The following is a 27,765-nucleotide window of genomic DNA, read 5'->3' as shown; positions in this document are numbered from 1 at the left end:
TGTTCGTTATGGACAATCCGTGACGAGCACAGAAGTCCAATAACAAAACACCACTCGGGTTCAGATCAGGGGGGCCATTCCTCCCAATCACGCCCTTCCAGGTCTCACTGTCATTGCCCACGTGAGCATTGACGTCTCCCAGCAGTACGAGGGAGTCTCCAGAAGGTATGCCCTCTAGCACCCCCTCCAGGGACTCCAAAAAGGGTGGGTACTCCAAACTGCTATTCGGTACATACGCAAAAACAACAGTTATGACCCGTCCCCCCACCCAAAGGCAGAGGGAGGCTACCCTCTTGTCCACCGGGGTAAACCCCAATGTACAGGCTCCAAGTTGGGGGGCAATAAGTATGCCCACACCTGCTCGGAGCCTCTCACCGGCGGCAACTCCAGAGTGGTAGAGAGTCCAGCCCCTCTCAAGGAGATTGGTTCCAGAGTCCAAGCTGTGCGTCGAGGTGAGCCTGACTATATCTAGCCGGAACCTCTCAATCTCACGCACTAGCTCAGGCTCCTTCCCCTTCAGAGAGGTGACATTCCACGTCCCAAGAGTCAGCTTCTGTAGCCAAGGATCGGACTGCCAAGGTCCCCACCTTTGGCCACCACCCAACTCACACTGCACCTGACCTCCTTGGCCCCTCCCATAGGTGGTGAGCCCATGGGAAGGGGGACCCACGTTGCCTCTTCGGGCTGTGCCCGGCCGAGCCCCATGGGTGCAGGCCCGGCCACCAGGCGCTCGCCATCGAGCCCCACCACCAGGCCTGGCTGCAGAGGGGGGCCCCGGTGACCCGCGTCCGGGCGAGGGAAAACGCCGTCCAAAGTTTTCATTCATCATTGGAGGTTTGTTGAACTGCTCTTTGTCTCATCCATCACCTACGATCAGTTTGCCTTGGGTGGCCCTACCAGGGGCATATAGCCCCGGACAACAGAGGGGCTTTGTTTTCCCAAACAATTAAACCTTTCATGTTCTCTGAGGTGTCGGCAGATCTTCCTTTCCCAGGCTGTAAAATAATTAGATGTCCATCCTTTCTCAGGTTATAAAGTAATTGAGCCACCAGCATGTCTTCCTTTCTTTGTTGGAACAGCTGTTTTAAAAGTGAGGTATAACTGAGAAGAAGACATGCTTTGATTTGTCCTGAATGTAGATTAATCTGTTGTCTTGTCTTGAACAAAATATAATGGAAATATAAACCAAAAGGTACAGATTTTGTACCCCACAACACCCCCAATGTAACCTTTTTTCTTTATCAAAGGTTTTGATCCACAGACGGAAAGTCTAATTATTTTTTTGTGTTTGGAAGACATTATATGGGGCTACCACCCCAACTCTTTCTGAGTCGTTTGTCCTCTTATTACATCCTGTAACCACAAGGCTTACTGCCTATTAGCAGACCCTGCTGGCTGATCTTCATTTTCATCGCCGATTTTTGTTTCTTAAAAAGTCTCCTCTTATACTCCTGTATCATTGAAACATGAAGGTTTAGACCCTGTTGTTGAGCAATGAGCCAAAATCTCTAATAAAAAGAAATAAACCTGTGAAAATCTTTGTGTGTCCATTTATCAACAGGAAAAACAACTTTTAGGAGCACAACTTGTAATTAATGAATAAGCTAAATAGACAGAACAGACGGTCCTCGACCAATAAAGACATCAACCACAGTTCAGCTGGTGTCAGCAAATCACTCCTTTTATTAACAATTGTACTTTGATGTATGTACTTTATTATAATTCAATCAATGCAAATATAGATAGACAGAAATATAATTTTGTATAAGTAGAGTAGAGTGCTAATCATTTTTCTTTCATTTGTGTCACTCAAAGTGCACTTCACTGTTGCACCAACTTCATTAAAAACAGACTCGTTAAACAACAAACGTAAATGGTGGAGCTCAGGCCTTAGGAGATTTCTGTTATTTTACATATATTTATTATTTAAATGTGTTTATTCTAAATTGTGGTGATTGTAAAACAATGTCAATATAGTAAGACAGCATTAAATCATGTTTCATCTTTATTTAATAAAATCATAAACTAATCTTTTACCTCCCTTATATGTTCTACTACTCAACCCAAAACTTTTCCCCTGTTTTTCTTCCTTTCTTCTTGATCATCATACTTCTTCTGCTCACTTGGTAGGAGTTCTTCATTTCTGCTGAGTTTTTCTATTATCACTGCCTGTTCTTTCAGTTCCTGCAGTGCCTTCACTCGCTCCATCCATCCCGGCTGTGCTTCTTGTTCTTCAGACTGAATGAGGAGCTCAATGTACTCGGGAGTGGACAGCGGGTTTGGTTTGAGGGCGATTTTTTCAAGTTGTTTTATACTTTCATGTGATACTTCAATGAGTTTACAAACCTCCTCTTTTACAACATCCAGCTCATCCTGAAGCTGCTCAAACACTTGTTCAGTTGTCATCTTCTTCCCTACAGCTTTTTCGTATTTCTTCTTAAGCTCATCGTACGTCTTCTTGACCTTTTTAGTTTTATAGATGAATATGTGCTGTTGGTTGGAGTGATCACTCCATTCACACTTACCAGGACAAACAGTGCAGTTCCCGTCCCTTATTGCAGCACAATAGATCTTATCCTCATCATTTGGTATCCCACATGGATAATGACAGGTGAAGTTGCATATTTCACAGTTAGTGATGAACGTTCCGGTGCCTGCAATGCTCTCTCTTATTGTCTCAGTTATGTCCACTTCATACTCAAAGTCCTTGTTGCTCTCTACATCAGCAATGTGCTTATTTAAAATGTCACGGGTTTTTCTAATTTCTTCAAGTTTAACCAATCCTGCTTTAATTTGAGACTGCAATCCTTCCACTGCTGCCTGCAAGCTCCTGCGCTCCTTAAGCACCTCTTTAGTCAGTGCTAAACTTTTGTCATCCATCTTCCATAAGGAATCAAAAAACTTCTTCATATTCTCTGCACCCATGTCCCAAAACATTTTGTCAAAATTACTGCAATTAGTCTTGTTATTAGCAAAGATGGACGAATTATTAAATTTGAAAAACAGAGGTCTCCCTTTGTCATCTTTGGAGAATGGTATGTTAGACTCTGTGATGGCATCAAGAACTGGTGGATGCTGTCCATCTGAAAATGTGATCAGGACCAGGATGTTATTGGCTATGTCTTTACCAAAAATGGACAAAATGGAGTCAAAGATGTACTTCTGTGTGTATGTCAGTCGAGCTTGGGAGGCCTGAACTACAAAGCACACTGCGTTAATGTGCTGAACACCCTGTGGGGAAGAGAAACATTCTCGTATTTGGTCTGTGATTTGTTTGTCCCGCTGAATTCCTGTAGTGTCTCCAAAACCTGGCGTGTCGACTATAGTGAAGGAGTATGGGACCTTGAAAGAATCCTGGTGGTACAATTCATAGGCAGTGACAGCAGACGTCTGACTTGCAGCTTGACTTTTCGAAGTTTCTTCATGGATTAACTTGAATCTAAAGTCATCCTTCCACTTCACACCTAAGATGTAGTTGACCATTCCATTGATCAGGGTGGATTTGCCAGAACCTGTGGCTCCAAGGATCATAACGGTTTTTGAAGGTTTGATTAATGTTCTGTTTCCAAAGGTACATTTTTTAATATTTTTCTCTTTGTTTATGAGCTCTGATTGCAAAGACAAAAGGTACAGTTCAAGATGATTTCTATCTTTAATCTTCTTACATTGTTGTTTTATAGCAAGTTTACCTTTAAGGTTTTTAACAGGTAGTGTCTTCACTTCAATCATATCACTGGCCTCACTGACACCCACTTCACAAACGGCTCTGTGTCTGAATTGATATGTTGAATTAGGACGTAACTTTGCAATCGTAACCTGTTCAACGGTGTCTCTTGTGTCCACAGTCTTCCACTCTTCATCTTCAGGTAGCTTATACTCCACTCTGTACCCTTCTGAATCAGACTTCTGGACTTGTAACTTCAGGGTTACGCTGTTGTCTGTTCGAGAATCAGCCGCAAGAGGCTCAGGTTTAGATGGAAGCTGAAATTTATGGCTGATGAGATTCCCAGATTTATAAAGATAGATTGTCACCCCAGGATATTTGTCATCAGGGATGGAGTGAACGAGAAATCTCATTGTCTTGCTTCTTTGGTTAATTTCAGCAAATTCAACGAAATTTTGGATGATTAACTCTTCACTTGGCTCTGACAGGTGATCTGAGGACTGACAATAAGGGGCTTGAAGATAGCGTTCCATTTCTGATATGTATGACTGACACACATGAAGTGAGGTGAAAGTCAAGCAGACAGTATTTTCTATGCTAGCGTCATATTGATCCTGGCCATTAATAACGTTATCAAGTTTCATCTCTGTAATTTGATTGAAGACCTTTGTGAGCATGCTGATTTCCTTTTCTCTTTTATTCAGCCATGTTGTTATAGCACACTTGTTAAATGGCGACTCTTCCTTCTTCTTCAGGATGTCTGCTAGCTGTTCCTCATTTGCACCCCCACCCCTTATATTTGGTAAGACCCTTGCAAGGTCTTTTTGGAAATTACATTTATATTGATTAAGCACTGATTTGAATTGCTCTGCATTTTTCTTAATTACAGGAAAGTTTTTAACAACATTGTCATTCATGATGTCATTACATCTCATGATGTGCTCGTCTATCTCCTCCAGGACCTCCTGAGATTTGGACACAAGTGCCACACTGATCTCTTGTATCAGCTGAGCAGCCTGTGAATTGAGATGTTTCAGTGGGTATAACCAGACCTGGATGGGCACAGCTAACTCGTCGTCTTTTCCAAGTTTACTTGGCAAGTTTGTGTAAATCTCCATGGCATCCTGAAAGCTTGTAGGATTGTGATGAAGGGCAAAATCACCATAGAACGTGCAGTTAAGATGGTCAGCAATTTTCTTGTCAGTATCTGTCATTTTTAAATCTTTTCTATCAACAGAAATACATTTTTGAATTAATATTTCTAATTTTTGCGTAATATCTTGGCTCTGTTCCTCTTTAGAATTTCTTTTATCAAAAACAAAAAAAGCCTGAACGCCATACAACACACCTATAACAACATGGGTGGCTGATTTCTGCTCAAACACTTCTGGATAGATGACGTTCTGATTCTCCAAGTGGCTCCAGCTGAGCTGCTCCATTCTCGTGGTCATGCCGTAGTGCAGGGTGACTCTGGACTGACGTTTGGATGATTTGGTGTCATTGAGGTACTTGGCAGCTCCATCAGCCTCAATCAAGCCACACAAGAAGCTCGCTTTTAGGGAGGCTGTCATATTTAAGATGGAAGTTTTCTCATCCAAGGAGTCCAAAGTGATGATGTTGACCTGCGTGTTCTTCTGCGGTTTCATTTTGATGTCTTTCTTGAGGTTTTCCAAGTCCCATAGAGTGACATCTGGTCATAAAAACAAAATGAAACGAACAAAAAAATTGTAATTTGGTCAAACATGGATCCCAAAATATCACTGCAGGTGTTTTTTTTTTTTTCTTTTTTTTTCTTTGAGAGAGCAAACATAAAATCTTGACTTTACTCTTACCTGGAATGAGCAAGTCGGTGCGGCAGTCATAGAGCATCCCCACCTGGAAAGGTCGGCCCAGGGCAGCCATCTCCAAAAGGGAGCCATCTTGAGTTGGCCATTCCAGCCTGAGGAATTAGGCATGTAAATGATATTAACATCAGTATTTTTAACATTCATATCACATCTATCTATTTTCTTAGCATTTTTAATCTAATGTAAGGTTGCTGGAGAGAAGAAGAGTGTTAAAAAGTGCGTGTGTCAAACTGGTGTGTATGTGGCACCAAATCCTAATCTATACTAATAAAAGGCAAAGCCCTCACTGACTGACTGACTCACTCACTCACTGACTCACTCATCACTAATTCTCCAACTTCCCGTGTAGGTAGAAGGCTGAAATTTGGCAGGCTCATTCCTTACAGCTTACTTACAAAAGTTTGGCAGGTTTCATTTCGAAATTCAAAGCGTAATGGTCATAACTGGAACATATTTTTTGTCCATACACTGTAATGGAGGAGGCGGAGTCACATATCGCGTCATCACGCCTCCTACGTAATCACGTGAACTAAAAACAAGGAAGATATTTACAGCACGAGTCACACGCGGGAACGAAGGTAAATGACGTTAATTTTTGACTGTCTTTTAATACTGTGTAAGCATACATATTAACACATGTGCAATTAAACGTGTGCATTTACGGGGTGATTTCTCAGGCTTAAAAGCTCACCTTTTATCAAACGCGGGAAGAAAGGTAACTGACGTTGTTCACTGTCTTTTAATACTGTGTAACCATACATATTAACACATGTCCAATTAAACGTGTGCATTTACGGGGTGATTTCTCAGGCTTAAAAGCTCGCCTTTTACTAAAAAGGTAAATGCAAAACTATTTTCAATCAGTTTATTGAAATGCTCCCGTTAAGGATTGCAATAACATATTCGCGAGATAAAAGAACGAAGTAGGGGGAAATGAAGGAACAGCCGCAAACAGCGAAGAGCAAAAAATTAATTAAACAATTGAGAACGGAGCGAGTTAAGCATACAAGCATTTTCATAAGGGAAACAAAGCACGGTGTAAAACGTAAGTTTAAATTAAGTTTATAGAAACGCTCCCGGAGCGAGTTAAGCATACAAGCATGTTCATAAGGGAAACAAAGCACGGTGTAAAACGTAAGTTTAAATTAAGTTTATAGAAACGCTCCCGCTGCGGATTGCAATAACATATTCGCGAGATAAAAGTTTCATGAGAAGACACGAGGTATAAACGAACCACACGCCGTGGCGCAACGTTAGGGGCAACAGTTTCAACCATTCTATGATCTGCTTCTCGCAACTGAAAGACGGCACATGGCGGATGTTAGCCGACTTGCTCACCGCAACGTTAGGGGCTTCAACTATGGCGCTGACGCCACATCTCAGTGCCAACACTTTGCATACTGTACTTAAAAGACACGCCCTCCTCACTGGACAGTTAAAAACACCAATCAAACTAACGATGACATCAAGTATTACCCAATCAAAAGTACGAAAGGAGGCATCTTCATAAAATGCGTGTGGGATGATTTGCATGAGACGCTGCTTTAAAAAAAAAATGATAAAAAAAATACGGGATAAATCCCGTCCAGTATTGATTCAAAACGGGACGCGCAATTTCATTCTCAAACGCGGCACGATTCCGTATTTTAAAGGACGGGTGGCAACCCTACAGTGCCAGGTGACCACCCATACAATCAGATTGTGATTCAGACTAGGAATGCAATGAATGTAATTACCCCCATCTACATACAAGGCGAAAGTCTTGCAACATTCAAAGATGATGGTTTGGGATAAGTACACCATACAACATAAAAGAGGTTATGAAGCCTTGAACCGAAAAAAGCAAGATCTCAGAGATCGTAAAAAAAAAAATAGGAGGTAATGTCGTTTTACTCGCTGTAGATTTTAGTCAAACATTACCAGTTATTCCACGAGGGAGACCAGCAGATGAACTCAACGCGTGTTTAAAATCCATGCTTCTCCCACGCTCGGTTATATGTCGCGTGTTCTCGGGTAGGTGCACCAAAAAATGTATACATTTAAGCATGTAATGGGCAAACAAAAAATGAGGTATACCCGAAGGCACTGCAGTAGTACTTAATGTAACTTTACTTCTTAAATGTTAATGTTTTACTGTTTAATAATTTATACGCTTCTTATATGTTGTTCAAATTCTTTTATCAAAATACCACTGACAGCGCAATGCACGATAACATGGAGTGAATACACCATACGCATCCGCCCACGGCTGCCCTGCTGTGCGCAGATAGGAGTTGATTCTACAATAAAATAATATAAACATAAAAAGAGTAAAACAATCATCACCCATAAAGCGTGTGTGTGTGTATATATGTGTATATATATATGTTGATATGTGGATGTGTATATGTATATATATATATATATATATATATGTAGATATGTATATATATGTGTATATGTATATGTATATATATGTTTATATGTGTGTGTGTGTATTTTATATATATAAAACACAGCAACACTCATAACAATGACAACACAATTACATTGACAATCATGTTACGTTATTTTTAAAATGTTTCCTTTTTTTTTTCATAACCTCTTTAACACACTACTTCTCCGCTGCGAAGCGCGGGTATTTTGCTAGTCTATACTAATAAAAGGCAAAGCCCTCACTGACTCACTCACTCACTCACTCACTGACTGACTGACTCACTCATCACTAATTCTCCAAGTTCCCGTGTAGGTGGAAGGCTGAAATTTGGCAGGCTCATTCCTTACAGCTTACTTACAAAAGTTAGGCAGGTTTCATTTCGAAATTCAAAGCGTAATGGTCATAACTGGAACATATTTTTTGTCCATACACTGTAATGGAGGAGGCGGAGTCACGTATTGCGTCATCACGCCTCCTACGTAATCACATGAACTAAAAACAAGGAAGACATTTACAGCACGAGTCACACGCGGGAACGAAGGTAAATGACGTTAATTTTTGACTATCTTTTAATACTGTGTAAGCATACATATTAACACATGTGCAATTAAACGTGTGCATTTACGGGCTGATTTCTCAGGCTTAAAATCTCACCTTTTATCAAACGCGGGAAGAAAGGTAACTGACGTTGTTCACTGTCTTTTAATACTGTGTAACCATACATATTAACACATGTCCAATGAAACGTGTGCATTTACGGGGTGATTTCTCAGGCTTAAAAGCTCGCCTTTTACTAAAAAGGTAAATGCAAAACTATTTTCAATCAGTTTATTGAAACGCTCCCGTTAAGGATTGCAATAACTTATTCGCGAGATAAAAGAACGAAGTAGGGGGAAATGGAGGAACAGCCGCAAACAGCAAAAAATTAATTAAACAATTGAGAACGGAGCGAGTTAAGCATACAAGCATGTTCATAAGGGAAACAAAGCACGGTGTAAAACGTAACTTTAAATTAAGTTTATAGAAACGCTCCCGCTGCGGATTGCAATAACATATTCGCGAGATAAAAGTTTAATGACAAGACACGAGGTATAAACGAACCACACGCCGTGGCGCAACGTTAGGGGCAACAGTTTCAACCATTCTATGATCTGCTTCTCGCAACTGAAAGACGGCACATGGCGGATGTTAGCCGACTTGCTGACCGCAACGTTAGGGGCTTCAACTATGGCGCTGACGCCACATCTCAGTGCCAACACTTTGCAGACTGTACTTAAAAGACACGCCCTCCTCACTGGACAGTTAAAAACACCAATCAAACTAACGATGACATCAAGTATTACCCAATCAAAAGTAGGAAAGGAGGCATCTTCATAAAATGCGTGTGGGATGATTTGCATGAGACGCTGCTTTAAAAAAAAAATGATAAAAAAAATACGGGATAAATCCCATCCAGTATTGATTCAAAACGGGACGCGCAATTTCATTCTCAAACGCGGCACGATTCCGTATTTTAAAGGACGGGTGGCAACCCTACAGTGCCAGGTAACCACCCATACAATCAGATTGTGATTCAGACTAGGAATGCAATGAATGTAATTACCCCGATCTACATACAAGGCGAAAGCCTTGCAACATTCAAAGATGATGGTTTGGGATAAGTACACCATACAACATAAAACAGCTTATGAAGCCTTGAACCGAAAAAAGCAACATCTCAGAGATCGTAAAAAAAAAAAAGGAGGTAATGTCGTTTTACTCGCTGTATATTTTAGTCAAACATTACCAGTTATTCCACGAGGGAGACCAGCAGATGAACTCAACGCGTGTTTAAAATCCATGCTTCTCCCACGGTCGGTTATATGTCGCGTGTTCTCGGGTAGGTACACCAAAAAATGTATACATTTAAGCATGTAATGGGCAAAGAAAAAATGAGGTATACCCGAAGGCACTGCAGTAGTACTCAATGTAACTTTACTTCTTAAATGTTAATGTTTTACTGTTTAATAATTTATACGCTTCTTATATATTGTTCAAATTCTTTTATCAAAATACCACTGACAGCGCAATGCACGATAACATGGAGTGAATACATCATACGCATCTGCCCACGGCCGCCCTGGTGTGCGCAGATAGGAGTTGATTCTAAAATCAAATAAACATAAAAAGAGTAAAACAATCATCACCCATAAAGCGGATAGCAGACGTGACGTATTATATGTGTACCACATTTCAAGTCAATAGGTGAAACGGTTTGCAAGCTACAGGTGATTTAAAATCCTGGACAGACCAACGAAAAGCCACGGTAGCAAATTATAGAAGAAGATTTTACTGTTTAATAATTTATATTTATATGAAATGTGCTTCTTATATATTACTTCATATTCTCATATGATAATGATGTTAATGTTGTTTATATTGATTTCTATGTTATTGTAAGTGCATCTATGTGTGTATATGTATGTATGTATGTGTATATATATATATATATATATATATATATATATATATATATATAAAAATATATATATAAAAAATACATGTGTATATGTATATATAATATATCTGTATATGTGTGTATATGTGTGTGTATATGTGTATATGTATATATATATATGACAGCAACACTCATAACAATGACAACACAATTACATTGACAATCATGTTACGTTTTTTTTAAAATGTTTCCTTTACTTTTTCATAACCTCTTTAACACACTACTTCTCCGCTGCGAAGCGCGGGTATTTTGCTAGTCCCAGATAAAAAGGATGAAGCAGATCAGAATTAATGTAGAAAGACTCAGTTAACTGCTGAACGTTGCAAAGGAAGGATTTGTTGCAATGGCTTTGTAGAGCTAAATATTTACTTGCAGATAAATGTTTGTCTGGTTTCTGAAACAGAACAAATACAGTAACATTAAATAACTGTCATAAAATTATAAACTCACAGAATGCTAAAAACAGGTAATACCCAAAAAGGTCAGTAGATGGCGGCAGAAAATAACAGAGCGCTATAACGTGCTGTCGTTGGCAAAGGTGCTGAATAAAAGTTACCAAATGCGTTAGCACTGTACAGACTTGAACAAATCATCACTTAAACAGCCATTACCAAATCTGTTTTCTAGAAGCTCTTATATATTAATAAAGAAACAACATTTCTGAACGTACTTTATACAGTTTTAAACGTTAAACTGAACACACTTTGACATAAAGGGCTGCCTGAACACGTTGGTAAAATATCGTTAAGAGCTTTATCATTACTTGCAGAAAAATTGTTATATTTCTAATAAGACTAACATCAAAGTGTATAACTTACATCAAACAGATGCACGAAAAGTCAACAAACAATCAATCAAATGCGGCAATGTGCAGAATCCTGGAAGTACAGCGTTTCTGCATATCAGATACAGAAATAACACGTGCGCATGCTCACTCTTAACAACAGACAGCGTGCTTAGACTTGTGTACAAAGAGTGTATCCTGGCAAGACTGGGCACAAGACAGGAACCACCGCTAGAGGAGCTGCCAGTCCATTGCACACTTCACGTAAATACACGCGCTCTGGGTCTGATTGGAGTGACCAATGAAGTGGCATTATGGTTCATTGGATAGCCCCAGAGCTCTTGGTTTAAACTTACTTTCATCCTTATCCTGCCTTTGGCCTACTGTTGCCAGGATAGGCCCTGGCTTTCCTGATCTTAATACCTGCATTACATTATACAAATTCAATAAATGATTGGGGAAAAAAATCCAACAATACAAAAACATGTTTTGTTTGCTGATTCAGAAATATTATAATTAGGGCTTCTACCAAACAAATCAGGATGGTCCCACAAATGCATATATGATCCATCCATTTTCCAACCCGCTGAATCCGAACACAGGGTCACGGGGGTCTGCTGGATCCAATCCCAGCCAACACAGGGCACAAGGCAGGAACCAATCCTGGGCAGGGTGCCAACCCACCTCAGAAATGCATATATGATGACACCCAGAATTCTGAACATAAATATTGTATGAATCAAATCAGAACATTTACCTAGTCACACACGTGCGAGCATGAGGACGTTGAATGGACCAAGCGAAGGTAATTCCACACCAGGCCAGGGTGTGGCAGGGTGCACTAAACCTTCTCCTGTTATCTCTACAGACCAGGGGCCTTATGTATGAACAGTGCGTACACACAAAAATTTTGTATAACCCCGTTTCCACACTTTCATCGCGATGTATAAAAACTATACTTGGCGTGAAGCCATGCACATTTTCACGCCAGCTCAATCCCTGGCATACGCAAGTTCTCTGCTCGGTTTTACAAACTGGCGGCACCCAGTGTCAAAGCAGTGCTATTATTCCAGTGTGGTTTCCCTTTCTTTTTTTAGATCCACATCCCTGATACTGCTTTATCAAATGCACTCCGCATATTGTTTATTAGTTTAAGGCATCTGATTGTAATTAACTTGTAACAATATAATGGTGCACGTAATGGCCAAGCTATTCCAAATACCATAGCTGCTTTAGCGTTGTTGCTCTCACTCGGAGAATTTCACCCACTGTATCTGAGTGTGGAATCACACAATACAGCAACTGATCGGAAAGAGAAATATCGGTATACAGCATCAAGCACATTCTGCCTCAGCCATGCACACAGTCTATTTGAACTGCTCTCATGTGACAAACACTTCAGAGCCTTTCCTGTAGGGACCTCGCGGTTCAAAATCAGTTTCATCCCAAGAACTATAAACGCACTAAATCAGTCCATCAATTGTTCCTGGTTGAACTGTTTGTACTTATAAGTACAATTATGTCTCTGTAAACTTGTGATACTGTTATAATATTGCACAACCTGAGCCACTTTATAAAGCACATATTTACGTGATGACTAGTTTCTAAGTCAATTTAGATTTCCAAGCGTTGTCTTCTTGGAGCTCTTGATATCATTTTTAAGATGAAATGCAGAAAAGTATGTTTATTACATTATACAGATAAAATTTCAACATCATTTAAATAATCTACTGCTACTATTGCTAATAATTAAAGATGTGAGGACATGGTGGACAGTGGCACCAACCAGCTGGCGCCCCGTTCAGGTATTGTTCCTGCCTCGCACTGTATTCTTTCTGGGAGCTGCGATATCACGAATGTAATGCATTCTGTGTCCTGTTGGAGGAAGAGAAAGCCCGTTTAAGAAGCACATAGTGATTCACACACACAGAGCACAAAGAAGAACACATAGAAAGAAGCATTTAACGTGCTACTTTAGTTACGAGGGGATTTGAGAAACTAGTAAATTAAATGATTTTAAGATGAAGGTTGTGATGTTCTACTTTAATGACAAAATAAACTACATGATTAAATTGGAAATTTCGAGATTAAAGTTGACATTTGGAGATTTTTTTTAACTGTGTTCCTATTTTTTTTTCTCTGTACCCTAATAAGCTTCCATATGACACTCAGACGGTGGGCTATGACTCGCCTTTTCACTGTGACTTTGATTTCTGACTACTTCTTTTTTATTTTGGGCACTGTGTGTCTTTGTGAACTTGAGCTTCTGAGTTTCTCCAACACTCTATGTCACTCGATCAACTTCCTTTTGCTGTTTATGCCACTGTTTAAACCAATAAATAGTACATTTTCCTTGCCTCTACTATTTCACTGAAATTGTTCTATTTTCCCCCGTGCTTTTGCCATTGTCTTTTCACAGAGTACTGAACTTAAGGGTTATTTATATTGATTTCCATATTCAAAGAGACATAATTCTGGGAGGAGTTGGGGTGGAGCGACAGGCACATACACGTGTGTTACTTTTCACGCTGACCGAGATTTACAAAGTGGAAGAATGTGGAAGTTGCCGTACGCACAGATTTATCCATCTGGATTTTTTTGTGCATACGCACAATTCCACTTTTGTCCATACACCATGTTTCAGTGTGAATTCTACGCACGCCGTTATGCATGAGGCCCCAGCTGCGGGAATACCTGTCTGACTCAATATTAAAGATGTCACTTCTGGTTCTGGCGTCTAGGATGATGTCACTTCCAGTTCCGGTACCTAGACTAACGTCAGAGGAAGGTCACTTCCGTTTCTCTGACATCACTTCCGATTTAATCACTTAAAAACGCCATATTTTCAAACCTTCAGCAGTTCATGTCTAGACTCCAACCAAGACACTTGTGTCAAAAATCAACCCACTGCAACGAAGAACAATATATGGGTGGCTGCCCCAAACCTTTTTAAATGTGTCTCGACTGATTTTTTCACAACCTGAATATTACCCTTTTTAATGCAGCAGTAGGTGGCATGCATTATGACCAAATCACTAAAGAAATTATTTTTGTAAAGTTTTTTTTTCCCCAAATCCTCGTTTATTTCTTTGTGGTCTGTGGATGTACAGCATAAGTTGACTGACATGAGTGCATGTTGAAGTTCTCAGTCAGATGATGTAAAGAAGACAACATCATCTGCATAAAGCAACGATTCTACCTCAACCCCCCTTCTAACTGCACACCTGCCTTAATTTCCTGTCAATGAAAGCCACAAATAAGAACAGTGACAAGACACGGCCTTGATGGATAATTCAATGAATAATTCATCGTTGTTTTGCATTTGTGTATTTTTCATACTCTCTTAAGAGTAAACAGCTCTGTGATCCCATTAGAATCCAGTTGTGGACCTCCAGAGCTCCACTCCATTGAGGAGGTTATGGGTTTAAATTATGCATCAGTGATATGCCTGTTTACACAATGATTGAGATTAGGGATGGGGAAGGGTATTCTGATGCAAGTCAAGTAAACCAGGTGACAAAAGCCTGCAATCCAATTGGTTGTCCAGTGGAGCTGTGGAAGTCTGCAGCTGGTCCATCATCAGTAAGCCACTTCATTACCAAAGCTTTTCAATGTCCTGATAAGACAACATACCATAATGTTGAATCATATTTTACAGATAAACTGATAATTTAAATAATGAATGTAACAATTATACGTTTGCAAGTTTAGTATTTGAATGTTCATTGTGTTTTAAGGTTGCAGCCAGACTGAATTTCACAGTGATGCTCCGTATTGTGCTAAGCAGTGTGAGAAGGATGAGGGAGAGCAGAGGACATGGAAATTGAAAACCTGAGCTCTTTTTAGGCTGTGAACATTTGACTGTATTAATAAACTACTGAAAGGACCTTCTGTTTGAGTCTGCTTTTTGTCCCTCTAACATGAATCAAACAAATGCCGCTTTTAATAGAACTAAATAACATGGCCCTCCATCAAAGAAGGATGTTTAGTGTACAGTGAATTAGTGGAAAATAAACATAAACAAGTGTAAATATGGGTCAACTCTTAAATGGTTCCTTCAACACTGTAAAAGTTAACACTGGCAATTTTACTGTATGCAGTTTGGGGGTGGGGGGGGTGCTGAATACAGTCTGATTAGTCAGTTTGACGACACACAAATTAGGATTTAAACCGTCACTGACTAACTGTGATTTGGTCTTTTTAGAAAAGGATTTCCTTCCCTGCAATGGCCTGATGCTATGTCCAGGGATTATTCTTCCTTTGCGATCCATGGTGGCTGAGATTTTCCCATGATTCTGTTCTGGGTATGAAGGATTATAAAATGGATTGATTTCCTTCCATCCATTATATGTAAATCATCTCCGAATGGAACTCTGTCGAGAAGTAACCATGAGTTCCACAAAATGAATCATGACTTGCATTAGTCACGTGTTGGTCTACAATATTCTGTGAAAATATATGAAGGCACTACTGTAGTTGATCCAGAATCTCTGATACCAACTACTCAGTCTGCCATAAGGACTAATCAGCAATTGAGCACCATTACTTTCTCGTGCATTCTGTTTGTATGTAACAAGGCATCTTTTCTAACAAATAAAGGATGGAGGCAGATTTCTGTTTCAAAAGAGCTGTACAGGTATCCTTCTGCAGCTGCACACATATGGCAGGGCCAAATGAAAAAACAATCACAATCTTGCTTTCTCTCACATATCCTCCCAGATCTTAAATGCTTAACTTTATAAACAGTCAGTCAGTCATTATCCTACAGGGTCATGAGGGTCTGCTTGAGTCAATCCCAGCCCACAGCAGGGCACACACACACCCACACACCAAGCACACTCACTAGGGACAATTTAGAATCACCAATCCACCTAACCTGCATGTCTTTGGACTGTGGGAGGAAACCGGAGCACCCGGAGGAAACCCACGCAGACACGGGGAGAACATGCAAACTCCACACAGAGAGAACCCTTGAAGCTAACCCAGGTCTCCTGACTGCGAGGCAGTAGCGCTACCGTGCTGCCCACTTTATTAACAATGCCTTACAAATTACCGGGATAATTAACACTTAGTTAATCACTTAGTCTCAGAGTAATATAATGAACTTTTACTCCGTGACAACATTCCTTTACACGTACTTCATTTAGTACAATTTCCCTAAATTCATATTTTGAATGCCCTCGTCATTTTATGCTTTAATTTTCTTTTTCTCTCCTCGAATCTCTGCTTTAAGCTGTTGCTTTCAGGAAACCCTTAGAAGACCACGCCGCTTAATGGGGAGACATCACCAGCAGGCATGGACAACCTTTTAACTGGACCCGGAACCCTGCTGCAGTTACAGGCTCCCAAAAGAGCAGCACGCCAAGCCTCGCACTTCTGACTCCCTCTACCACTCCCCGGCCTTATGCGAGAGCCCTCCTGAACAATGGATCACTAAAGCTACTTGAAAATGCTCTGCTGGAGCGCCCCTCTTCAGTTACTTTCGAGCGTCGGCCATTTGCACCTCCACAGTGGTTTCTACCCAGCTGCCTGCCTCTCCTCTACCGCACGCTCGAAGGTGTGAATAAAGCACTTGACTGACCCGCTGGGATTTGCACGTGAATGCTAAATACAATTGGATCAGCCAAGCACCCCAAAAACCTCGGAGCAGTGCGGACATGTGCACCCACACCTTCTCGGAACGTGACTATATTAAAATCACACATCACCTGGGAACTCTAATAATAAATATTTTAAAATATCCGAGGGCACTTTAAAAATTATATAGATCTTAGGTAAAAATAAAACAAAAAAATAACATTGCGCTGAGAAGAGAAAGTAATTCACAAAAATGTACAAGTTCATAAAAAGGATATATATATATATATATATATGTATATATATACAGTACTGTGCAAAAGTTTTAGGCAGGTGTGAAAAAATGCTGTAAACAAAGAATGCTTTCAGAAATATAAATAATGATTGTTTATTGTTATCAATTTACAAAATGCAAAGTGAGCGAACAAAAGAAAAATCTAAATCAAATCAATATTTGGTGTTCCTACCTTTTGCCTTCAAACCAGCATCAATTCTTACAGGTCCACTTGCACAAAGTCATGGATTTTGTAGGATTCTAGTCAGGTGTCTGATCAGCCAATTACACCAAACAGGTGCTAATGATCATCAATGTCACACGTAGGTTGAAACACAGTCATTAACTGAAACAGAAACAGCTGTGTAGGAGGCTTAAAACTGGGTGAGGAACAGCCAAACTCTGCTACCAAGGTGAGGTTGTGGAAGACAGTTTCACATCATGGCAAGATTGAGCACAGCAACAAGACACAAGGTAGTTCTACTGCATCAGCAAGGTCTCTCCCAGACAAAGATTTCAAAGCAGACTGGGGTTTCAAGATGTGCTGTTCAAGCTCTTTTGAAGAAGCACAAAGAAACGGGCAACACCAAGGATCGTAGACGCAGTGGTCAGCCAAGGAAACTTACTGCAGCAGATGAAAGACACATCAAGCTTATTACCCTTCGAAATCGGAAGATGTCCAGCAGTGCCATCAGCTCAGAACTGGCAGAAACCAGTGGGACCCAGGTACACCCATCTACTGTCCGGAGAAGTCTGGCCAGAAGTGGTCTTCATGGAAGAGTTGCAGCCAAAAAGCCATACCTCTGACGTGGAAACAAGGCCAAGCGACTCAAATATGCACGAAAACATAGGAACTGGGGTGCAGAAAAATGGCAGCAGGAGCTCTGGACTGATGAGTCCAAATTTGAAATATTTGGCTGTAGCAGAAGGCAGTTTGTTCGTCGAAGGGCTGGAGAGCGGTACAATAATGAGTGTCTGCAGGCAACAGTGAAGCATGGTGGAGGTTCCTTGAACGTTTGGGGCTGCATTTCTGCAAATGGAGTTGGAGATTTGGTCAGGATTAATGGTTTTCTCAATGCTGAGAAATACAGGAAGATACTTATCCATCATGCAATACCATCAGGGAGGCGTATGATTGGCCCCAAATTTATTCTGCAGCAGGACAACGACCCCAAACATACAGCCAAAGTCATTGAGAACTATCTTCAGCGTAAAGAAGAACAAGAAGTACTGGAAGTGATGGTATGGCCCCCACAGAGCCCTGATCTCAACATCATCGAGTGTGTCTGGGATTACATGAAGAGACAGAAGGATGTGAGGAAGCCTACATCCACAGAAGATCTGTGCTTAGTTCTTCAAGATGTTTGGAACAACCTACCAGCCGAGTTCCTTCAAAAACTGTGTGCAAGTGTACCTAGAAGAATTGATGCTGTTTTGAAGGCAAAGGGTGGTCACACCAAATATTGATTTGATTTCGATTTCTCTTTTGTTCATTCAATGCATTTTGTTGATTGATGAAAATAAATGATTAACACTTCCATTTTGGAAAACATTCTTTGTTAACAGCATTTTTTCACACCTGCCTAAAACTTTTGCACAGTACTGTGTATATATATATATATATATATATATATATATATATATATATATATATATAGTGATCCCTCGCTATATCGCGCTTCGCCTTTCGCGGCTTCACTCCATCGCGGATTTTATATGTAAGCATATTTAAATATATATCGCGGATTTTTTGCTGGTTCGCGGATTTCTGCGGACAATGGGTCTTTTAATTTCTGGTACATGCTTCCTCAGTTGGTTTGCCCAGTTGATTTCATACAAGGGACGCTATTGGCAGATGGCTGAGAAGCTATCCAACTTACTTTCTCTCTCTCTCTCTCTCTCTCTCTCTCTCTCTCTCTCTCTCTTGCGCTGACGTAGGGGGGTGTGAGCAGGGGGGCTGTGTGCAGCTGCTTCCTGAAAGGACATGCTGCACGGAGCTTCGCATACTTAAAAGCTCAAAGGGCACGTATTGATTTTTTATCTATCTCTCTATCTCTCTCTAACTCTCTCTCTGCTCCTGACAGAGGGGGTGTGAGCTGCCGCCTTCAACAGCTTTGTACCGGCGGTGCTTCGCATACTTAAAAGCCAAAAAGCCCTATTGATTTTTTTTTTGACTGCTTGCTTTGCACTCCTTTGAAAAGGAAGATATGTTTGCATTCTTTTAATTGTGAGACAGAACTGTCATCTCTGTCTTGTCATGGAGCACAGTTTAAACTTTTGAAAAAGAGACAAATGTTTGTTTGCAGTGTTTGAATAACGTTCCTGTCTCTCTACAACCTCCTGTGTTTCTGCGCAAATCTGTGACCCAAGCATGACATTCTAAAAATAACCATATAAACATATGGTTTCTACTTCGCGGATTTTCCTATTTCGCGGGTGGCTCTGGAACGCAACCCCCGCGATGGAGGAGGAATTACTGTATATATATATATATATATATATATATATATATATATATATATATATTTATTTATCCTTTTACTTATATATCCATATTACTTTAAACCGTGTATTCTTCTACTTGCACACACCTTCCTAGTCTCCTTATAATAAAAAAAATAATTATACAATCAAACAAAAACAGTCTGTTACACTAAAGGGCTACCAAAGCAAATCACAAGTGACTATTCAATTCAGCCCGTCATCTTTGTAACGGTGTAACAGACTACAGAAGATGAAGACTCAAAAAAGGTCCTCTTACTTGCTATTTAGGTTTCCCATTCTTCTTTCCAGATGTTGAGTTTTTATTTTGCGATGTGCTTCATATTTATAGACTGGGGAAGTGGGGCGGTCGGCCAGCTCTCTCAGCTGACATTTCAATACACGTGGTTTCAGGTAAAGGTCTGAATTTGTTCAAAGAAAACCTAAAATAATAAACAATGACAAAGGAGAGCCTTTTCTGAGTTTTGCTTTTCAATTCACTCATGATTTTGTAAGTCCTAATAACATAGCACACCCTTAAAATGTTGTTACGCAACTTATTTAAATTTACTCTATCCAAAATTCGTTGTAAGGCTTTACATAACCTTTTCTAGTAGGACACTAAAAAGGTATACATTAGATTAACAAAGAAATATGTACATTTGTTGCACATAATAAAATTGTTTACTCAAAAATTAAACAATCCTGGTTGCTAACAATATAAGTGGCTTAATTTATTGATATTGGGTGGACGCACATTCTGTGTAATGTTAATATTGTGACGTGTCTTGCCACTACATGGGCTGTGGGGAATGGAAGCTGTGTTTTAGTGGAGTCTTTGGAGAACACACTTTGTAAGGGGTTGGGGCTCCCCCTAGAGTGAGAGCTGAGTGACAGGGATCAGGGGTAATTAACGGTGCGTGAAGAAAAGGGTAGGGGGTAGTTGGAAGTAGAAGTTGTGGCTGGAGCGAGAGGAAGACGGCATCAGGTTGAGATGGGACCATCAGTTGAAGAGCAAGCAAGAGGTAGATAGGATAAGGCCAAATTTTTTTATTGTTTGGAGGTGTCCCTGTGATCCAAACACCTTTTGTATCACAGCATATCAAATAAAAAGCTAATCGGCATTTGGAAGACTCCCCCGGGCAAGCGGCTCCTGAGTGTGTTTAATCAACAGGATGTCACAATATTAATAATTCTCTTCTATAGTAGGCAACAATTTAGAGTGGAAAAACTGGCAGAATATCAACACACAACTATCATAAATCATCTTCTATAACCGTTCAAAACACACAACATTAAAAAAAAAATGAATAAACTAAAAGTCTTTCACTTTCTTTTCAACTGTACAAAGGCGTGGAGATCTAATGCAACAAAAGGGGTGGATGTTTATGGATCATCGTGTAGATAAAGTTGTTTATTTTAAGTTAAATCAACTTAATTTGACAGATTGCTCAACTTGATATAGCTCTGTTAATGTGACAACGATGAGAATTTCATCAAGGTAACTAGAAAAAGCAAAGTAATTTTAACAAACATAATTATTTTAAGTTATATTAACAAGGTGATCGGACCCGTTTGTTCATTTTTCAGTGATTTGAATGACATTTCTTGGCTGTCACATCAACAAGTATGACACAGAAATGCGCTGAAAAAAATATTGCATGTTATTTTTAGATATGTTCGGGTGCTGAATTTAAAAATGTTTCTACATCACATAAAATTTTTTCACAAAATGCTTTTTTTTAAATTGTCAATTGTTTAATTGCTTTTCCACACTATGCACTTAAAATGAAGGTTGTAAAATGGAATTTTACTGAGTTGCATGGATCTCCATGGACTTGGAGTTCGATAATGAACCATTTCACTCTATGAAGGTTTTCTGCATTTGAAGTTGGTTCTTTGGGCTTTGAAAAGGTTTCTAATCTCTGGAAAGATAAGACATTTTTAAAGTCTAGCAGGCTATCTACTGACAAATCAAGAAAACCCAAACTTAAATGTGTTCAACTATGCAACAAGAATACTTTTAAAATCATGAAGCTCCTGGGATTTTATACATCTTCTCTAATCCATTTGTGTCTGTTCATGGAGACTGTTATGGATCTAAGTGAATAAAGAGTCTTTCTGGAACCTTCAAGTGGATGATCCTGTTAAGAACCAAAAATGGGTCCCCTATGGCATTGCACTGAAGAACCACACTGGCACCTTCAGTCACAGTGACAAATCACAGTGGCAGTCAGGGCACACACAAGTGACAGATTATCTCTGTGAGTGGCACAGCAGAGCCAAAAATTGACATTGAGTTCAAAAAGAATGGCCAGTGTGGCGGATGGCCGGGACCCATGCCCACTACATCACCCTGGAACATTTGGTGGCAGCCCCACTGGGTTGTATCGGGACCAATATCTTGGAACACCAGAGCTCATCCTTGTTGGGCTCCATGGCCACCGCCAGGGGGAGCTGTAAGACTTCTTGAGCCCGAGTGGGCAGCAACGCAGCCACACCCGTAAGTGCAGCATAATTTAGGTTATTTGCCACCTGGAGCACTTCTGGGTGAGCTATAAAGAGAGCCTGCGGCCACTACTCAGGGTGCCAGAGTCCAGAGGAGGAGGACGAAGTGGCCTGGGAGGAATAGTGGAGGAAGAAGAGTGTGGTTTGGAGTGATTTACTTAATGTGTTGTTTTGGGACTGTGTTAGGGCTGAGGGACACGGGGAAGATGTGGACCTCAGCTTAAGAAAAATAAACCTTTTCATTTATTTCTACATGTGCCTCCATTGTCAGTCTGTTTCAGGTCGATGCATATATAGTGCCTTTGCCACACCAGTAAGAATAAAAGCTGCTCTGAAAAAGAAAGATTTGGGTCCGCATTTCAACTGTATGACAAATTTTCTTCAAACTAAATCAAGTAATTTTAAAATATTTTTTTTCTCTGAAATATACAGTTGAAATACTTTAGATAGTAAAGTTAAAGAAAAGAAAAGTCACATAAAGTAGGTGTACTTAATGTGATTGATTTTCATTAACATTAAAAGGTTCAAATATGTTTATTTTTATTTTCACTTATGCATGTATTTTAAGAAATATTTTGGACCATTTTGTAAAATTTACACATTTCAATTGTAGGACAAATTTACAATAAAGTGAATATTGTAAACACTAAAAATATGTTTTTATTCACTGATTTATAATATTAGATACATACATTTAAAAAAAATGCTCACATAAATCATAATGTCTAAAACTTTTAGTTAATTCAAATGCCCATCATTTTTTTTTTCATCCCACCAGAGGAGGATTGTGGGAAGCTGTAGCCCATCTGAGCAGCCACAGGGCACAAGGCAGGGAAACATCTGGGCAGGGTACCAGTTTATCACATGGTGAGCACACAGAAACACACACACATTAGAACAATCTGGACAAGAACAGGCCATTGAGCCCATCAAAGCTTGCCAGTCCTGTTCTGTGAATTCTTCTAAAATAACATCAAGTCGAGTTGTGAGGGTCCCTGAAGTCCTCCTGTCCACTACACTAATTGGTCACTTATTCCAGGTGTCTGTGGGTCTCTTTGTGACAAATAAAAGTCCTCATGTTTGTATGAAATTTCCCCTGCACAAGTGTCCAGCTGTGCCCCCCTGTGTTCTTGATGAACTCATTTTAATGTCACCGTCTCGATCCACTGGACTAATTCCTTCATCATTTTAAACCCTTCAATCAGGTCTCCTCGTAATCTCTTCTTTCTTAAACTGAAAAGGCTCAGCTCACTTAATCTTTCTTTGTAACTAATCATAACTAATCTTCTGTAGTCCTGCAGTCAGCCTAGTCGCTCTTCTCTGGACTTTGTCTGCAGTGACTGCAGTGTCTTTTTTGTAGTCCAGGGATCAAAATAACAACAACTTTTATTTCTATAGAAAATTTCCAAGCAAAAACTGTAGCTCACAGTGCTTAACAAAGAGAAAGTTACAAGAAAAAACATTTTAAAATGATGTGCTACCTGTTTCTTTGGTAGTATAGTATTATTTGCATTCCCATTGCATAGGCATTATTGTATGCACTAGCATGTGATTGCATTATTTGTAAATTATTTGTTATTTGTATAGTGTTGTATTTAACTTAATATATTTCTTGACTACTGGTACTATCTATCTATCTATCTATCTATCTATCTATCTATCTATCTATCTATCTATCTATCTATCTATCTATCTATCTATCTATCTATCTATCTATCTATCTATCTATCTATCTATCTATCTATCTATCTATTGTCACAAGAATGAACAGGAGACATAAACAGGTTTGGGGCAGCCACTCATATATTTTGCCCTGGCTGCAAAAGGGTTGGATTTTATGGAGTTGTGTCGGGTTCAAAGTCCAAAACTGAACTGATGACATGTGGCAAAGATGGCAGCCTTAAAGGTCTGGACAGGAAGTGACATCATCCTGGAAGGCAGAACCGGAAGTGACACCATCACCGGTGCCAGAACCAGAAGTGACATTGTCTGGGCAGGAAGTGACATCATCTATATATCTATCTACTACAAAATTATCATATCCTAACACAGCATTATAGAAAAATTTAGGACTAAAATTATTCAGTCAGGAAAGACAGATTACCTTTGAGATGTTGTTGGAGAGGACTTGGGTACCGAATCTGTTGGTGTGAAAACCATCTTGTCTGAAGAAATGAGGTGTTTGCCCTAAAAAGATCCAACTTGTATGTACACGAAACCAATGTTTTGTTTCTTGCAGAAGCCTCTAAGCTAGCTGTTCAAGGGCAACAGTCAACTGATGGTTTCATTCAACCTTCTAGCTATAAGCAGAGGAAGTGAAATGATGATCCTCTCTTCAAGGTTTGGATTAGTACTTCGAAGACCACCTTTAGAAACTCTGACAGACAATATCAAATGTCCTTTACTCTGGCATGTATTACAATGGTCCCAATAGCCCTGTCCTTGTGCTTCTCAAACACTGTTGGTGTTCTTCTCATTAGATCTCAAACTTATGCACCGGGAAAACAAGAAACAAAGGATTTCTGTTTAGAACAAGAAATACTGAGATTGCATATAATTGAATCCCCAATAACAAATACCTCACCAATGTCTACAGGCACAGTGGGGGAGAAGAGAGGGTCAAAGCAGTTGTGAATGGCAAACTTGTCTGAGACAACGGAGGTGATCTAGCCTTGACCCCCGTCTGCATTGCTGAAACAGCCCAATTCCATTGTCGTCGTCGTCGTTACGAGGAGGAGCAGGGGTAAAACACATTTGGCCCAGTGAGCAGGTAGCATGGGTTGATGTTGTCAAATTGAGACGAGTTGTGTTGATCTCAGCTGCTGAGGAGGTCTTATTTAGCAGGCAAGCTTTCTGTTCTTTGAGGTACGTCGGCCTGGCAAGGAATTACTGAATCTAACTCACAAGGGCCCGGAGTTCTTCAACAACACACTGTAGCTCACAGCCGTCCATCTTCCACTTCCATTTCCTGTCCTAGGTGGTAGAGAGGAAGAGAGAGAGAGAGATTCAGAAATTAGAGCATAATTTAGGCACACAGTACTCCAGATGAGGCCTCACCAGTGCATTTAAAGCTTGAGCATAACCTCACTGGACTTGTATCTGCACATCAGGTCGATATATATCCTGACAATCTGTTAGCCTTCTTAATGACTTTTGAACACTGTCTGGCAGGTGATAGTGTCGACTCCACTACATCTCCTAAATCCTTCTCATAAGGCATACTTTTGATTTTCAGACTTCCCAATATGTATTGGGAAGGGGACTGGGTGGTCTCGTGGCCTGGAACCCCTGCAGATTTTTTCTCCAGCCGTCTGGAGTTTTTTTTTTTTTTTTTCTGTCCTCCCTGGCCATCGGACCTTACTCTTATTCTATGTTAATTAATGTTGTCTTATTTTAATTTCTTATGTTGTCTTTAATTTTTCTTTTTTTTATTATGTAAAGCACCTTGAGCTACATTTTGTGTATGAAAATGTGCTATATAAATAAATGTTGTTGTTGTTGTTGTATTCAAACCTAAAATATAAATAAATACATACATAAAGCGGGGAAAATAAGTATTGAATGCATCAATGTTTTTCTTAGTAAATACATTTCTAATGGGGATATTGACATGAAATTTTCACCAGATGTTGGTAACAACCTACATAATCCACACATACAAAGAAATCAAAACAAATTAATGTATTTGTATATACAGTCAAATGAAAAAATTTGGGAATCCTTCTCAGCCTGCCTAATAATTGACTCTCCTTACAACAAAAAAGATAACAGTGGTATGTCTTTCATTTCCTAGGAACATCTGAGTACTGCGGTGTTTTCTGAAAAAAGATTTTTAGTGACGCAGTATTTAGTTGTATGAAATTAAATCAAATGTGAAAAACTGGCTGTGCACAAATGTGGGTCCCCTTGTCATTGTGCTGATTTGAATGCCTGTCACTGCTCAATGCTGATTACTTGTAACACCAAATTGGTTGGATGAGCTCGTTACGCCTTGAACTTCATAGACAGGTGTGTCCAATCATGAGATATAAAGATATTTAAGGTGGTCAATTACAAGTTGTGCTTCCTTCCCTTTGACTCTCCTCTGAAGAGTGACAGCATGGGATCCTCAAAGTAACTCTCCAAAGATCTGAAAACAAAGATTGTCCAGTCTCCTGGTTTAGGGGAAGGCTACAAAAAGCTATCTCAGATGTTTAAACTGTCAGTTTCAACTGTAAGGAATGGAATCAGGAAATGGAAGGCCACAGGCACAGTTGCTGTTAAACCCAGCAGGTCTGGCAGGCCAAATAAAATACAGGAGTGGCATATGAGCAGGATTGTGAGAATGGTGACAGACAACTGACAGGTCACCTCCAAAGACCCGCAAGAACATCTTGCTGCAGATGGTGTATCTGTACATCATTCTACAATTCAGCGCAATTTGCACAAAGAACATCTGTATGGCAGGGTGATTAGAAAGAAGCCCTTTCTGCACTCACGTCACAAACAGAGTCGCTTGTTGTATGCCAATGCTCATTTAGACAAGCCAGATTTATTTGGGAACAAAGTGCTTTGGACTGATGAGACAAAAATTGAGTTATTTGGTTAGAACAAAAAGCGCTTTGCATGGTGGAAGAAGAACACTGCATTCCAAGAAAAACACCTGCTACCTACTGTCAAATTTGGTGGAGGTTCCATCATGCTGTGGGGCTGTGTGGCTAGTTCAGGGACTGGGGCCCTTGTTATAGTCGAGGGTCAGATGAATTCAACCCAATATGAACAAATTCTTCAGGATAATGTTCAAGCATCAGTCACAAAGTTGAAGTTACGCAGGTTTGGATATTCCAACAAGACAATGACCCAAAACACAGTTGGAAATCTACAAAGGCATTCATGCAGAGAGAGAAGTACAATGTTCTGGAATGGCCGTCACAGTCCCCTGACTTGAATATCATCGAAAATTTATGGGATGATTTGAAGCAGACTGTCCATGCTCGGCAGCCATTGAATTGAACTGAATTGAAAAGATTTTGTATGGAAGAATGGTCAAAAATACCTCCATCCAGAATCCAGACACTAATCCAAGGCTATAGGAGGACAGCGTCTAGAGGCTGTTAGATTTACAAAACGAGGCTCAACTAAGTATTGATGTCATATCTCTGTTGGGGGGCCCACATTTATGCACCTGTCTAATTCTGTTATGATGTATACTGTATTGCATATTTTCTGTTAATCCAATAAATTTAATGTCACTGCTGAAATACTACTGTTTCCTTAAGGCATGTCATATACTAAAAGGAAGTTGCTACTTTGAAAGCTCAACCAGTGATAAACAAAAATCCAAAGAATTAAGAGGGTTTCCCAAACTTTTGCATATGACTGCATATATACATTACTGTACAAAAGTTTTAGGCAGGTGTAAAAAAATGCTGTAAACAAAGAATGCTTTCCAAAATGGAAGTGTTAATCATTTATTTTCATCAATTAACAAAATGCAGTGAATGAACAAAAGAGAAATCTAAATCAAATCAATATTTGGTGTGACCACCCTTTGCCTTCAAAACAGCATCAATTCTTCTAGGTACACTTGCACACAGTTTTTGAAGGAACTCGGCTGGTAGGTTGTTCCAGACATCTTGGAGAACTAACCACAGATCTTCTGTGGATGTAGGCTTCCTCACATCCTTCTGTCTCTTCATGTAATCCCAGACACACTCGATGATGTTGAGATCAGGGCT

The 27,765-nt window shown here is 39.9% G+C and overlaps 1 protein-coding gene across 28 annotated transcripts in view; it reads right to left on the bottom strand.

The window, feature by feature from the left end:
- Positions 1-27,765, bottom strand: part of LOC114644948 (uncharacterized) — a 427,949-nt gene that overhangs the window by 363,035 nt on the left and 37,149 nt on the right. For 3 of the 28 annotated variants that reach the window (XM_051925813.1, XM_051925809.1, XM_051925802.1), the window contains exon 2: positions 3,465-3,512. The exons of the other annotated variants lie outside the window; for them this stretch is intronic. In XM_051925813.1, coding sequence (XP_051781773.1) covers positions 3,465-3,512 — 48 coding nt within the window. The remainder of the gene's footprint in view (positions 1-3,464; positions 3,513-27,765) is intronic. 28 annotated transcript variants of the gene reach the window in all.

The sequence above is a fragment of the Erpetoichthys calabaricus genome, chromosome 4, assembly GCF_900747795.2.
Source record: "Erpetoichthys calabaricus chromosome 4, fErpCal1.3, whole genome shotgun sequence".
In the NCBI taxonomy this organism is placed as follows: Eukaryota; Metazoa; Chordata; class Cladistia; order Polypteriformes; family Polypteridae; genus Erpetoichthys; species Erpetoichthys calabaricus.
This window is presented reverse-complemented; position numbering and strand designations above follow the sequence as displayed.